This window comes from Papaver somniferum, chromosome 6, assembly GCF_003573695.1.
Source record: "Papaver somniferum cultivar HN1 chromosome 6, ASM357369v1, whole genome shotgun sequence".
Lineage (NCBI taxonomy): Eukaryota > Viridiplantae > Streptophyta > Magnoliopsida > Ranunculales > Papaveraceae > Papaver > Papaver somniferum.
Window position 1 is genome coordinate 93,599,877 of NC_039363.1, and position 15,944 is coordinate 93,615,820.

General features: G+C 37.4%; 5 protein-coding genes across 5 annotated transcripts; all 5 read left to right on the plus strand.

The window, feature by feature from the left end:
* Positions 1 to 5,092: 5,092 nt before the first annotated feature.
* On the plus strand, positions 5,093 to 5,650 carry LOC113285900 (histone H4). The gene has a single exon (XM_026534638.1). It carries the CDS (start codon positions 5,168 to 5,170, stop codon positions 5,477 to 5,479), a length of 312 nt encoding a protein of 103 aa, XP_026390423.1. The 5' UTR covers positions 5,093 to 5,167; the 3' UTR covers positions 5,480 to 5,650.
* A 1,407-nt stretch (positions 5,651 to 7,057) lies between these two features.
* Positions 7,058 to 8,055, plus strand: LOC113291105 (F-box protein At5g07610-like). The gene is made up of 3 exons (XM_026540677.1): positions 7,058 to 7,166; positions 7,228 to 7,357; positions 7,428 to 8,055. The coding sequence occupies exons 1-3, from the start codon at positions 7,058 to 7,060 to the stop codon at positions 8,053 to 8,055; spliced, it is 867 nt and encodes a 288-aa protein (XP_026396462.1).
* A 779-nt stretch (positions 8,056 to 8,834) lies between these two features.
* Positions 8,835 to 10,246, plus strand: LOC113285901. The gene is made up of 3 exons (XM_026534639.1): positions 8,835 to 8,888; positions 9,162 to 9,215; positions 9,323 to 10,246. The coding sequence occupies exons 2-3, from the start codon at positions 9,204 to 9,206 to the stop codon at positions 9,872 to 9,874; spliced, it is 564 nt and encodes a 187-aa protein (XP_026390424.1). The 5' UTR covers positions 8,835 to 8,888; positions 9,162 to 9,203; the 3' UTR covers positions 9,875 to 10,246.
* A 1,320-nt stretch (positions 10,247 to 11,566) lies between these two features.
* Positions 11,567 to 12,118, plus strand: LOC113291106 (NAC domain-containing protein 72-like). The gene has a single exon (XM_026540678.1). It carries the CDS (start codon positions 11,567 to 11,569, stop codon positions 12,116 to 12,118), a length of 552 nt encoding a protein of 183 aa, XP_026396463.1.
* Positions 12,119 to 13,401: 1,283 nt separating this feature from the next.
* On the plus strand, positions 13,402 to 14,649 carry LOC113291107 (F-box protein At5g07610-like). The gene has a single exon (XM_026540679.1). It carries the CDS (start codon positions 13,402 to 13,404, stop codon positions 14,647 to 14,649), a length of 1,248 nt encoding a protein of 415 aa, XP_026396464.1.
* The last annotated feature ends 1,295 nt before the right edge of the window (positions 14,650 to 15,944 follow it).

The window sequence follows — 15,944 nt, forward strand, 5'->3', positions numbered from 1 at the left end:
CAAAGGTATGATGGCTTAGAGGAGCACCAGATAATACCCCTTGGGTGTTAATACACCCAATCCCGAGGAAGATCCCAGATCAACGGCTGAGAGGAAGTTTGACTGACACAGATGTGACCAGACAAAGAGACGCTTGTCTAACACGAGCAAACACCCATCTACCCGCATTAAATACCAAAGAGATATACACGTGTCAATCAGCTCGTGGAAGAGGCGAGGATAACCCTTCGTATTCAAGCTTAGGCCGCAACATATGCCGAAGACCTCTGCGTAATGGGCACAAAGCACAAAAAGATAAGATCACAACGACACCTCAGAAGTGGGACCCACGTTCCAACCCTATAAATACCCCTCTCCACTAAGAGAGAAGGGGTCGACGAATCCAGAACAATTATAGGAGAATATAGGAGAGAGAAATAGGAAGAGTAAGGAATCCCCCTACTTCCGCAGACCTATGTATACTCTAAAGTCATTCGACTATCTTTGTAATCATTCAATACATAGTGAAACACCATCCCCGTAGATGTAGGCCTTAGTGCCGAACCACGTAAATCTTTGTCTTATTTATATTTCAACACTTTACATTCAGCGTTGAGCTTCATGTGCTTTACATTTATACTTGATTCTCTGTTTACTCCTTTATACGAACATTATTTATGATAATATTCGACTAGACAATGACAAGCTCGAAAGCTTTGAGTCGATGAATCGATATAATCATCCCCTTTACACATACGACGTACAATTTTAGAATTAGAATGTATGCGAATATTGTTTGTGAACACGTGGATGGCTTCGTGATTTATGTGTTCACATTGAGTATAGCTATAACTTTAATCAATCCTATAACATGCTTTTCCTCTACGCATAAAATTAGACTCATGTCTACTGCATACGACGGACAAATGGAGTTCAGATGAAACAAGGAGAATAAGGATGAACTTTTTGTATTATGAAACAAACCCTTTCAATTATCGACAAATCAAGTTTTCAATAATAGCAGTAAAAAACACAGGGTTGAGTACCGACCTGTTTCGCTGCAAATATTCTTTATTATTGAAGAACCAACAATGCCGCAAAATCGTATCCGAGATAAATTTTCACCCTTGTGACTCTATCGATTTCTCCTCTATTTTTCACCCTATGAATTTCTACCGAACTTTTTTCTCCTAAAATTTTCCTCCTAGATTTCTATCGGAATCTCCTTTTCTCCAAAACTAGCTCTCTATTTATATTCTTTCTCCAATAACAATCACCTTAGGATTAATTGACTTTGATCCGACGGCTCACATTAAAAACCTAAATATCATTTCCAAATTAACATATATTATTTTCATTTTTAAAAATTATTTTATTTCAATTACTATAATTGTAATTATATATCATTTAATCCTAGGATTTTGTCCAACACGGAAAGACTTGCATACTAGGAAAACTAGTGCCGACCTTTAAGGTTGAAATGATGTCGACACTTTTGAGTGTTAACTTAATGGGTGCCTAGACTTAATGGGTGCTGGCTCGTAGACTAGGAGTATAGTTTAACATTTAGGACTTGGTGTCACGGCTGAACATGGATTTATAAAATGGACTGGCTAGCCCCCACTAGTTAACTAATTTGGTGATCATGTAGAGCCTATAAAAAGCAAAGACATGGTTTAGCAAGGATAAGCCTATTTTGTACTAAAACACCCACACCGTGACTCATTTTTGACTCGACCTTCCTTGGATACGATTCACCCGTACACTTTCGTGACCGTGCAAAACTGGGGTGTCTACAACATCCAAGGACATTGCATCAGACTATGGTCATCCATGAAATATATTAGACAAACCTTTTTTACTTCCACACATAATATTTATTTTCCTTTGCTTTTAGAGAACATGGTGTTGTTTGATAACATTTTAGTTGTGTTTGGAAAATATTGGTCGCAATGTATGATTTACATAAGGAAAAATATGACCGTAATAATAAAACCGTTAGCTAGTCTCATCTCCCTATAAAATTTAAACGGTTTCAGCTCCAAAATTGCACGTTCTTTATCTTAATCTTTCATTATCAAACTTTTGTAACAAAAATCCTAGAAAAATGTCTGCTAGAATTCGTGGTGTTAAATTTACTTGAGAAGAGGCTTTAGTTATCTGTAACGCCTACGTTTTCCATACTATATAAAAAATGTTATGCGTGATCAAGACATGTTAGACACGTCTTTTTGGCATAATATTTTCACAATGTTCGTTTCAGAAACGATGAACCCCGGAAACCGAGATGCTCGTGGTTCATATGCTCATTTCAATCAATTAATCACACAGTCATTTCTTGCTAAGGTAAGGGAAATTGATATAAATTTTTTTTAATGTTGTAACTGATATAAAAGTAATGTAAATAGATCTAGATGAATGACAGGAAATTCACGGAAAACCTTTATTTACGAAGGTTATTTCAACATTCTTAAATATGGTCCATCTCAATCACATCTGTACTACACCCGAAGGGCTCTCCATGTATTTATTATGGAAGAGGATGTTACTTCCATTCGATGATGGATACATATTATAACGTTAAATATGATCGATATGACCGTTGATTATTTATGGGAAAGTGTGTTGCAAAGGTTTGTCACGGTGCGAAACGAATATTTAGGAAACACAAAGAACCTAGAACTAAAATATTTATTCATCGCTAAGGGTGTCAAACGTTATACAGAAGTTTTGTGGATGGTTTACAGTGATAACTCTGGATTGTCCAATAAAGAATTGGTGAGTATCTTGATACCTTTGTCCTCATTGACCAACTGCATCATAGTTTAACTAATTAACTAACTTGTTGTTTATCTGTTCTTCAGAAAACCATGGCTCAAGCCCAGTTTATTAAATAAAATGAAAGAGAGTTTAAGTACTAAGGTTAATATCGCTGTATTTAATGTAGTTTGACGTTACTATTGTCGTTATGAAATCAAGTATATATGCAAGTCTAAATGTAATAAATACCGGTCATATGAAATGGAAGTCTAATTAAAGGTCTAAATATTTTTCATTAATTATTACATTCACTTCTATTACAAGATATAAACTTAGGCAATAATAAGAACTTAAATAACGACTTCAATACAAACCTAGTACAATATTTGTCCTCTTAGTTTTCTTCATGTGATGTATCTTCCATTCAACGCGCTCGTGAACTGTTTCTCCTTTGTTTTTGAAACTTCGGTTGATAACTTCTAAACCTTGCACAACTCTTTCAATTTTTTTTTTTTAGCATTACCACATATCTTATTTATAGTAACCTCAAGTTTGGCTTCACAAAAAAGAGAAATAGCCTTATGAGACATTTTAACAGAAGGATTTATAATGGAAAAAATTCAAGAAAAAAATTAAATTTTGGTGCGAGTTGAATATTTGAATGAATTGATTATTCATAAGGGAGAAGAAACTAGTTGTTTTAGATCTGACCGTTGTTGGATCATTATAGGATGGTCGTTCCATACTGAGACGGGTTGTGGCTCGTTTCACTAAGAGATGACCCTCCTATATCGAACTGCTAGGCCTAACTTGTTTCGTGCAAAATTTTCCCCTCAGCCTAAAAGTCAGTTTGTCATTAAGCAAACCAACAGATTTGATGCTTTTAGCATAGCCTTAAGAACAACTTTAGTGTTGAAGTTATAAAATTCTCAAATTGCGATCCCAAATATAGCTTTTTTTTTGAAAATTTTGTTGTGTGAAAGTAATCTTTAACTATAACGTAGTTTAAAACGTAGTTTATCCAACAACGTAGTTTAAAACTACTTTTGTGTGTAAAAGTAATCTTTAACTACTTCTAACTGAAACTTATTTTATAACTACTTCTAACTGAAACGTAATTATTGATACCGTGTGAGGTTAGACGGTTTTTATAAATACGTTTTATTAAATGCTTTTTAAAATTATATTTGCAAATTTAAACTAGTTGCATTTTCACGCATTTGTAAAATGAGTCCAGTGGGAGACTTAGTTTTTACAACCGTTTCCTTAAACGTAGTTTTATAAACCGTCCGTACCAGACGGGTTTATAGATACCTTCTAATTTAGAAACGAAACTAAAAATAACGTTTACTGATGGACGTTAATTAAAAATACGTTTGAGGTGAGAGATTTTTATAACAGCGTGATGCTATATTTAGGAATTACCAAATTGAGTTCTCACATATAAAAACTGAATTTGACAATATGATATTTTGGCAACAAATTTAGCTTTTGTCAACCAACGCTTGGTTTTGTTGCCATATATGGCTTTTGGCAACAGCGCTGCGGTTGCTGTAAAGGATACAAAACTCTGTTTTAAAGAGATACCAAACCCGGATGATCTCACCTAAAGAGAGGCCACGTACTTCGAGTAGTGACCCAACCACATCACAATAGCAGTACCCTCTCGGAAGAAAACACAAGAACTGATTGCGATCCACGTACTTCTTATCCAGCCAATAGAAACCAAATTTCTAATCCAACAGTTACGACACAAATATTACGCAGTCATACAGATTACCACGACATCCAACGGTCTATAACATCATTTCTTTCTCAAAGTGAAAAAACACAAAAAGTGAAAACAGGAGAAAAAACACAATCCGAGCACTTCTTATTCAACCAATAGAAAGCCAGTGTATCTCATCTAACGGTGAATTCACAAGAAAAAAAAACTCTCTCGCGAATTAGAGTAAACCAAATCAGGGTAACCTCGTAAATTACCATCTTAAGAGAAAACACAAAAAGCAAAATAAAAATAAAGAGATTGCGATCCGCATGCTTCTTATCCAGCCAATAGAATCCATATTCCTAATCCAACAATCATGACACAATTACAAGACAATCATACGGATCACTATCCCATCCAACGGTTCATAACATCATTTCCTACGAAGTATAAAACACAGAAACAAGAGAAAAAACACAATCCGAGTACTTTTTATTCGACCAATAAAAGACCAGTGTCCCTAATCTAACGGTGAAGTACAAACAAAAATCATTTACACGGATCACCATCCCATCGAACGGTACAAACACCATCTCAAAAGTCTGACAAAGTCCAAATTAAATCTATAAAAAACCACCACCATCTCTCACAAATCAATTAAAGAACAAAAAGAATCCCAGAGAGAATAAAAATTCTATTTCAGATCCAGAGTGAGAAAAAATGTCAGGAAGAGGAAAAGGAGGAAAGGGTTTGGGAAAGGGAGGAGCAAAGAGGCACAGGAAAGTTCTGAGAGATAACATCCAAGGTATTACCAAGCCAGCCATCAGAAGATTAGCAAGAAGAGGTGGTGTGAAACGTATCAGTGGTTTGATCTATGAAGAAACTCGTGGTGTTCTTAAGATCTTTCTTGAGAACGTGATCCGTGATGCTGTTACTTACACTGAACATGCTAGGAGGAAGACTGTTACTGCTATGGATGTGGTTTATGCTTTGAAGCGACAGGGAAGAACTCTTTACGGTTTTGGAGGTTAGGGTTTGGTTTGGTTTGCTTGAAATTGGGGGTTTTTCTGTAAATGTATTAGTACTAGGGTATCGGTAATCTCTGGGTTTTAATTAGTATGTTAAGTAATTGAAGCTGTTATAAGTTTCCTTTTGGTTTGTAATAGTTTCTAAATGAATGAAAAATTTCAGTTTCTGGGTAAATTCGATCTGCTATTTTTTTTTTTTAATTTCTGAGTTTATTGATGTTCTTTCTGGTGCCCTAATTTCGTGTTCATATTAGAACGCAATTGACATCTTAAGAATAAAAATCAGTTTGAACATCATAATCTGATAAGTAGTAGAATCTAATTAGGTTTTTTAACAATCTCTACCAGATTCAATTGATTTTGAATCATCAGTATCGAAGAACACTTAAATTTACTTTCCACAGAAACTTTTTACTTTAGAGATTTGTTTATCAAAATATCTCTTATTGCTGAAATTACAGCCTTCAATGTTGAATGGTTTTCTTTTTCCTTTGATTTTATTATCTTATCAATCTCAGATGCTTTCAGGCCATCATCTCTAAGATCTGCGAAGTTGAATTTAGCACAAGCCGGAGTATATAGCTTTGGAACTCCAGCTTTAGCAACAACCAAGGCGTACTAGGCTGCGAGTTGTGAGGGCAATGCTTTTTAACCCAGTCCAATCATAGGTCGAGTGGCTCCGACCCGTAACCAGTTTAACCTGGACGGGAAATAGAATCCAATAACCACCGCCATCCTCATCTCTCACAAAGTTAGGGCCGTAAAGTGAACTTTCAGGCTGGCCGGACCTTCAAAAATCTGGTAAGAACCTTTTCTTTTCATTGACTCGTTCAAAGATGCTTTCAGTTTCCGGTAAGAGCAAGTCTTATGGTGGAATCCATCCATCTTCCACGCCACCTCAGCATTTGGAACTGTGGATGGAAGCGTAAGTGTAATGGTGGAATAATAGAAACGCTATTCTTAAGGAGCTAAAAAAACGCAATTAAGAATGAAGCTTTTTTTTCCAGCCGTTAGATTTCAACAACTCATTTTAAATCTACGGATAAAAAAAAAACGCTATTCTTAATGGACCTAAAAAGACGCAATTAAGAATGAAGTTTTTTTTTCAGCCGTTAGATTTGAACAACTCATTTTAAATTTACGGATAAAAAAAAACGCAATTCTTAATTGCGTTTTTTAGCTCCATTCTTAATTGCATTTAACGCTATTCTTATTGGCGTTCAGATGGATTCCACGAACCCTTCCACGAAACCGTGGAACCTTGCTTGAATTTGTTGTGGAAGACCCCGAAGCCACTAGACTTGACATTCCATGGTTTTTCCACACTTGGAATAGTTTGGACATTCCATGGTTTTTCCACACTTGGAATAGTTTGGATTCCACCGTAAGACTTGCTCTAAGAAATTGTGCAACAAAACCATAAAATCATCAACATCAACTATAGGCAGCAATAGTGATGTTTTAATAAACATTCTATATCTTTTACCAGCAAAATTCTTGTGTCAATTCTATATCTCTAATATCATACTTTGAGACAAACTATAATCGTCAGAGCTGTCGTCTTAGGATGCCTGCACTATTTATGGAGAGAAAATTGATAAACAGGATAGAATCAGAATTTGAAACTTTGGTCATGGATGAAAGGAAGGGTATTGATTGCGTTCCTTTCAGTAATCCAATTGCTGTTAACCGTAAAACGCATGAAAAATTGACCATTCTTGCAAATTTGCAATGGTCTTATTCTTTGTGAAGTTCAAGATGAATCTACATATTATCACTCAATTTATGTTGTATACAATCCGTCCATGAAGCATTGCAAAACCCTTCCTGCACCTCCATTCAGAGAAGCTCCTGTCATCGGTATAGAAAGAAGTAGAAATATGTGTGTGCCTCAGGTCCTAAGTGTCACTATAGCTTTTGATCTTGCAAAATCAAGTTACTGGTGTCTGCAGAGTAGATATCAGGAAAGATGTGCTTCATATTGGAATTTACTCTTCCAAGACAGACTCTTGGAGAGATGCAGGAGAACCCTTTCCTTTCCCATCACCTGTTAGATTATGGCAGTCTGGCGTGTATTGGAAGGGTTCAGTGCACTGGATTGACCAGTGGAGCGGAACTCTTCATTATTTTAATAGTGATTGTGAATCAATGAAGACAGTTGCAATGCCAGTGCAGTCGTATTCCGGAGGAGATTATAGTAAGCATATTTTATACTTTGGCGAGTGCAAGGGGCATGTGCATCTTATGTTGATGGTCAAGGGCGACATCCCCCGTTTTGACATTTGGGAGATGCGAATGGAGTATTCGGGATGGAATGTCAAGTATTGCGTTGATCTTAGTCCATTAACAACTGTGTATCCTAGCATTCTACTAGAAAGAGCTCAATTCTTCGGTCGTTTTGCATTGGATATACTGCTTATTGAGGAAGGCGAAGATTCATCAAGGTTAATATTATGGATACCGGAGAACAAGATGATATCTTTTGACCTTGATAATAAGAATTTTAAGGAAATGTATGATGTTAATCCAGGTGTTCGTGTACAGGGATTTCAATACATGGAAGCACTCTCTCATGTTTGAATATTGCTTTGAAGCAGCCAAATGAAAGAAGGAGAAAGAAATCCAGATGTTCTGAGGGTGAAAATTGTCGGGAAGAGGAAAGGTTTGGAACTTTATTTTCTTTTAGTTTGTTAATGAAGTAAATCGGAGCTGTCACAAGTTGTCATTTCCAGTTGTAAATGATTAGGAAAGGAAGCTAAATTGCAGTTTTTTTTTTTTTTGTAAACATTACATTGTTTGGTGAAATTGATTTGATCTGTTAACTTTGGTTTTGTTCTGAAGTTCTTTGTTGAGTCAAATTTTGTTCATCAAAATCTCTCTTGTTGCTGAGATTACAACCACATGTATCTGTATGTAATCAGTATACTCCTGTCTTGGTGTTGAATGGTTTTCCTTAGAATTTATTATCTTATGAATTGCAAATGCTTTCAGCTCATACCGAAGACCTGCAAAGTTGAATTTTGCAGAAAACCAGATGTGAGAAACGAGAATCACTATAACATTGGCTCTGGCTGAACATTGCGATGGGTTTCAGCTGACTTTCAATCGCAGTTACAACTTTGGCTGAATATTGCAGCGTGTTTCAGCTGAATGCTCTAGGCCTTTAAAGCACCCAAGGGACAAGGCGTGCCGTAGGCTGAAAGGTGTGAGGTCAAAGGCTTTGACCAAGTACTTGTGAATTCAACCGAACGTTTCTAATCTGACGGTCAATATACAAACACAACCACTTCATCCAACCCTCCCTCTGGTATAAAATTGAACACCATTTCTTTGTAAATCTGACATCGGAAAGTTAGGGTTTATGGAGTAAAATTTGAGGCCGGCTGCGGCTAGACGTTTATCATCGTTATCAGGTAAAAAAAACCATTTTCTTTTCTTTAGAGATGCTTTCAGTTTCCAGTAACAATAGTTTAGCATCGGCATCAGCATCAAGGATAGGCAACAATGGTGGTGTCTTGGTAGAAATTTTATATTGTTTACCAGTGAAATCTTTGTGTGCGTTCAAAACTGTATCAAAAAAATGGCTATCTCTAATATCTGATCCATACTTTGAACAAACTATAATCTTCGGAGCTGTAATCTTTCTATTCGTGCACTATTTATGGAGAGAAAATCGTTAAATGCAGCAGGACGTTGGACAGGATTAGACTTTGAAGGTCTGGTCATGGATGAGCGGAACGGTATTCATTACGTTTCTTTCAATATTCCAATCGCTGTTAACCCTCGCTCGCGTTTAAAATTTGAGCATTCTTGCAATGGTTTTGTTCTCTGTGAACTTCTTGATCAGGGACCTCTCAGAACTTATGTCATATACAACCTGTCCATGAAGCAATGCAAAATCCTTCCATTACCTCCATTCAGAATCAGAAATGCTCGTTACACTAATCTCCTGAGCGGCACTATAGCTTTTGATCCTGCAAAATCAAATTACTATCAAGTTGTGGGTGTCTGCAGTGCAGACATCAGCAAAGGTGTGCAGCATGTTGAAATCTACTCTTCAAAGACAGACTCTTGGAGGGATGCAGGAGATCCCTTACCTCTGTCTCTCCTGGGTACATCGGAATCTGATGTGTATTGGAATGGTTCAGTGGACTGGCTTGACCAGGGGACGGCAGCTCTTCATTATTTTGATATTGATTGTGGATTAGCGAAGACAGTTGCAATGCCAAAGCAGCCGTGTTCCGAAGGAGATTATAGTAGAAGTGTTGAGTACTTTGGCGAGTGTAGGGGACATATGCACCTTATGGAGATGCGCAAGGACGGAAATGGCATCCCCAGTTTTGACATTTGGGAGATGCAAATGGACTTATTCGGGATGGAATGTCAAGTATTACGTTGATCTTAGTCCGTCAACAACTGTATACCCCGGCATTCTACCAGAAAGAGATTTTGATTTGTATGTGATGCTTATTGAGGAAGGCAAGGATTCATCTAGGTTGATATCATGGATACTGAACGACAAGGTGATATCCTTTGACCTTAAAAGTAAGAGTTTTAAGGAAATGTGTGATGTTAATTCGGATGTTTATGCAGAGGGATTTCAGTATATCGAAACACTTGCTCATGTTTGAATATTACTGTGAAGCAGCAAAGCGAAAAGACTGATGATATGAAAATAATATTCCAGGGATTACTAAAACAGCTATTAGAAGATTAGCAAGAAGAGGTGGAGTGAAACGTACCGGTGGCGGTGGATCAGTCTATGAAGAAACTCGTGGTGTTCTTAATTAGATTTTTCTTGAGAATTGCTGTTTGTTTTTGGTTACATTACATTGTTTAGTTAAATTTGGTTGTTGTTCTTAAGTCTTTGTTGAGTCAAATTTTGTTCATCAAAGTCTTGGTATAGCATTAAATTGGATGTGGCTCATTGGTAAAGGCTGGTGAACGTTATTTCCTTTGAATCCCTTGACGACAAACACCAAACTGGACGAATCCACAGCCTACTTGATATGTACTGAATCCGGCTGATAAAAGAATTGGTTTGTAATTTGGATGTTTTTCTGTTTTGAAGTACCATCCAACTGGTTCACAGTTTTCGTCCTCAAAGACTCGTGAAGATCTCACCTTGTGTAACTACAAGCCGCATGTCTTGTGTGACTTGATAGTGTATTAAGGTGTGATAAGCGCTTAACATTAGTCCCACATTGGGGGCTACGATTGTAAGAACTATTTTTAAATGGTATTAGGATTGGAATGCTGTACGCCAATCGACTGTGAATCGGATGCTCAAAACTAATAGCCCTATATTGGCTATCAGCCAAACAAAAGTACGTTATGGAAATTTGGCAGTCTTTCGAATGCAGCAGCATAGTCCTACATGGGCTTTCAGCTACCACAAAATTCTCAAAACTCATACTATGAGCCTCTCCATTCACAGTTGGTTGGTTTTGCTTTTTTTTTTTTAGGCAAAGAACCTGCATGATGTACAGTTGGCTGATGGGTGATCTGTTGACGGGTAAGCTATAGATTGTTTGATTCAATGGTGGCGAAGGGGCTTGGGCAGGATGTCCAAAACTTCTTCAGTGTATTGATGAATGGGGTATATTGCGAGAGATCTAGGTATGGATGAAGCTATGCAACTCATCGAGTAAATGCAGAAGAAGGACTGAAACCCAGCCAAGTCACTTACGGTACACTAATAGCCGGACTATGCCAGGATACTACACACTATATATATTTCGTGTAATTTTGTTAGAGTTGGGCTCATTACACTGGGGGCGCCACCAGTTGACCCTACATCTATTTCCTATCAGAACAAGGATAATACCGGCGATGACTTTACACGAGGTCAACATTGACCAAAAAAAAAAATCTTAAAAGGGAAAGTTCGCAATTTTCCTCCCAGGTCAACGAACAATCCAATTTCATGTCAGTATTGGAAAACTGTAACTAAGAAAGTCAGCCGGTGTTACTACTATATAAGCAGGGTCATACCTCTACCTCTATATGCTATTCAACACAGCAAAGCTAGACAAAGAGCAGCAAAGAGATCTTGCTTCTTGTGTTCTCTAGCAAAACAAAGTAGATATACATGGCAAGCAGCAACAGCATCATGCAAGACATGGTCGTGATTCGGCGTCCAGAAAGTGTTCCTCTAGGTTTCCAGTTTAAACCTGCGGACGAAGATTTGGTGTTAGAATACTTGAAGAAAAAGATTGAAAATCCAGGAGGGTTTCACGTTGAGTTTATGCCTGATGCCATTATCTACGACTGTCATCCCGAACATCTTTTATATACGTATGGATTTTCAGAAGGAAACAAAGATGCATATTTGTTTTCTCGAAGAGAGAAGAAATTTGGACATGGGGATAGAGCTAACCGGGTAGTAAAAGATGGTTCTGGACTCTGGAATAAGTCGACATCAAAGAAACCTGTCAAGGGAGTCGACGGTAGGGTTATCGGTCATAAGAGTGGCCTTGTTTTCTTCACTGGTCAGAAGAAAAGTAAGGATGGGAAAACAAACTGGCTTATGGAAGAATATGAAATATCTGATGAACAACAAGAAAAAGCTGGATGCAGCGGCATGAATCCGTATGATTTGGTATTATGTCATATCTATGAGAATGTCCAAGACAATAATTAAGCAAAAAGGTGATTGAGGGAAAGCTGCTGGTGTTGAAGCTACTATAATGAAATAGCTTTAGCTGTGTAAAAGAACACCAACAACTTCAAGACGTTCTTCATAGATCGGTGCAGCAAGATTATTTTGAAGATTTAAATAGTTAGACGTCTCGTCTGCTATTTGCTTTTCTTAACTTTAAGTTTTGTTTATAATTAGGGACTTGTTTTGTAGTAGTTTTTTTTCCTCAAAGAGTAATCTACTAATACGTTTGATTTAATCAAGTTTGCCATGTGCTTCCGTATCCATGAGATTCCTATCCCTCTAGACAGTAATAACACTTTGTTTGGTTAGAAATTTTTGATATTACTTTTTAAGACGCTGAACCCTGAATAACTAAGATGTGATTCAAGTTAATATTGTGGAATGTGATTTTACAGCAATGAGTTGCACTTGAAAAATCACGCATAAATGACCGTAAGTGTAACGCTTATGTAGTCTTGGATTCAAGGACAATAATCATAAGTAGTCAAGAACCACAAAGAAAGTTTTTCTTACTCAATTCGAGAAGAGAACAGTATCAATACTGTCTACTAATTTCGCATTAGATGCATAATTTTCAGCGACATCAAATATTAGAAATAAAACCAATCAAGGAAACTGTCAGCTCTTTCGGTATCTTACCCTAAAGCATGTTAAAACTTTGGTGTACGATATGCTATCACGTACAACGCCATTATTAAGGGTCTTTTGAAGAAAAACCTGTTATGAAAGAAAATCTCGCCGAGCAATGCTGTTAATTCCATGTCAATCAATTATGTGTCCGCATATCAACTCGATACTTAGATTGAAGCTAAGGAATTTGGTTTGGGTTTGAGGGTCAGAAGCAACTATAGAGCCTAAGTGTAACTAGTGCAATTTTGTGAAGTTACCACCGACGGAACTCGTGCCGCTGAGAAAATGACATAGATTGCCAATAAGAGAAATTGCCAAAATGGTCATAGGCATCAGAATACAGCTTCGACGAAGGTGTACTAGGCTGAAAAGTTGCGAGGTAGATTTTTTTTGTTTATTCAGTCGCACTTTATTCAACGCGTAAATTGGACTCATAAAATGACCACCGCCATCACCAGATTCACCACCATTCTCACTCATCTCTCACAAATCAAAAGAAAAAAAATGAAAGAAATCTTTTTCTGGGTTGGTTTAGTTTCGATTCCATAGTATGAAGATGCAAGTGGATCGTGATTGCAAATGCCATTGGAAATACAATTAGAGTTTACGGAGTAAACTTTGACGTCGACTAGATGGGAGGAGATTCAGTATCAGTATCAGGTAAAAGAACCCCTTTTCGTTTCTTTCTTTCAAAGATGCTTTCAGTTTCCAGCAACAACAAAAATTCAAAGATGATTTCAGTTTCAGTTTCTAGTAACAACCAAAGTTTATCATCAGCATCAACTATAGGCGGCAATAGTGATGTTTTAATAAACATTCTATATCTTTTACCACTGAAATCTTTGTGCGCATTCAAAACCGTATCAATACAATGGCACTCTCTAATATCTGATCCATACTTTGAAAGAAACTATAATCGTCAGAGTTGTCGTCTTAGGATGCCTGCACTGTTTATCAACAGAGTATCGATGGAGCCAGAATTTGTGACAGATTTAGAACCTAAGACTTTGGTCATGGATGAACAAAACGGTTTTGATTACGTTCCCTTCGATATTCCACTTCCTGCTAACCTTACCTGTCGCATAAACTTTGAACATGCTTGCAGTGGTCTTGTTCTTTGTAAATTTGTTGATCATAGACCTCGCACAACTTATGTCATATACAATCCGTCAATGAGGTGTTGCAAAACCCTTCCTTCGGCTCCATTCAGAAACACTCGTGTCCCTATTATTCTGAGTGTCACTATAGCTTTTGATCCTGCAAAATCAAGTTACTATCAAGTTGTGAGTGTCTGCAATGAAAATATCAGCAAAGGTTTGTTTCATATTGAAATCTATTCTTCCGAGACAGACTCCTGGAGAGATGCAGGAGATCCCTTTCCTTTCTCTTCACCTGGTAGATTAGCGCTGTCTGGTGTGTATTGGAATGGTTCAGTGCACTGGATCGATCAGTGGAGCGCAACTCTTCATTATTTTGATATTGATTGTGAGTTAATGAAGACAGTTGCAATCCCAACACAGCCGCGTTCCGTAGGAGATGATAATTGGCAGGTTGAATACTTTAACGAGTGCAGGGGACATTTTCATCTTATGGAGATGCGTATGGATTATACGGGATGGGATGCCAAGTACTGCTTTGATCTTAGTTCATTAACAACTGTATACCCCAGCATTCTCCAACGAAGATACTACCATTATTTTGGGTTGGATGTGCTGCTTATTGAGGAAGGCGAAGATTCATCAAGGTTGATATTACGGATAGCAAAGGAAAAGGTGATATCCTTTGACCTTAAAAATAAGAGTTTTAAGGAAATGTATGATGTTCGTCCAGGTTTTTGCGTAAAGGGATTTCAATATATCGAAACACTTGCTCATGTTTGAACATAACTTTGAAGCAGCCACAAAAAAAAAAAAATGAAGAAGAAAGCAATCCAGAGAGATTCTGAGAGTTATCAGGAGGATCATATCTAATTGTATTGATTTAGGAAATGAATGGAAATTGCAGTTTTTTTTTTTTGGTCACGTTTCATGTTTTGTGAAATTCAACTGTTAAATTTGGTTTTTGTTCTTAAATTCTCTGCTGAGTCAAATTAAATTCACTTAAGATTGCATAACTGTATTACCAGCAATCTATTATGATTTTTTTTGTTTCTGCAAATTGGTAGTTCAAAAATGGGGGATGAAAAACATCAGAAATATCTACTTCCACGAATATATTGGTATCAATGAGTGATTTATTGACCAAAAGCTCCGTTCTTGCTGAAATAACAGCCAAAAAAAATGTAGAATATTTATGTTCCACCATCAATAAGTACAATCACTATCTTGATGTTCCACCAAATTCTTCCTACGGTTTTCCTTGATGTTATTCTCCGATATACATGCTGAGACTTGCCCTTAAATTAGATACAAAGGAAGCTGTTCTCACCTTGTTGGTGAGGCATTTTTAGTGGCAATTAGAAGCAACCACTGCCAATCTTCAGAAGCGCCTTCCAGCTGCAATCTGTTGGACGACATATGGAATTGTCACAACGAACTGATCTTCAACAATGTGATCCGTGACCAAGGCAAATTAGTCTTGTAAGAGCATCCACAGTGGGCGAGTATAACCAAATTTATGGTAAAAGAACCAGACACAGTGGAACGGAGTATCGATTAAATCCAGACCATCGATTATATCCCAGAGTATATTTGGTCCGAGACCAGGACTAAACCTAAATATAATCGAGCGTTGATAAAATCTTCGTTTCTCGACGGACGGTTATATAATGTACGCCCCACGCCGCGCGTTTGTATAGAGTTCGTCCCACGAAGAGGCGGGTATATAGTTAACGCCCCAATGGCACGTTGATAAAACGTACGCCCGATGGGGCGTAGCTGAAGTTAACGCCTGGAATCAGGCGGTTATATAGCTAACGCCCCATTCATGCGGTTATATAGTTAACGCCCCAATGGAGCATTTTCTTTGTGAAGTTCGAGCAGCGTCTCCATTTTATTATGAAGTTCGGAACAGAAGGGAGTTTCTCCAAGCAGCTTCCATTACATTTTTGAGATGGAACTCCAAAGGATTCCAGTGACAACACAAGGAAGTGGTGGTGTTAAACGATGATTTGACATTGCACGCATGGCTGGAGTGACTTTGGGGTTAAGCTTTTCCTGTAATCAGATGGTCGTAA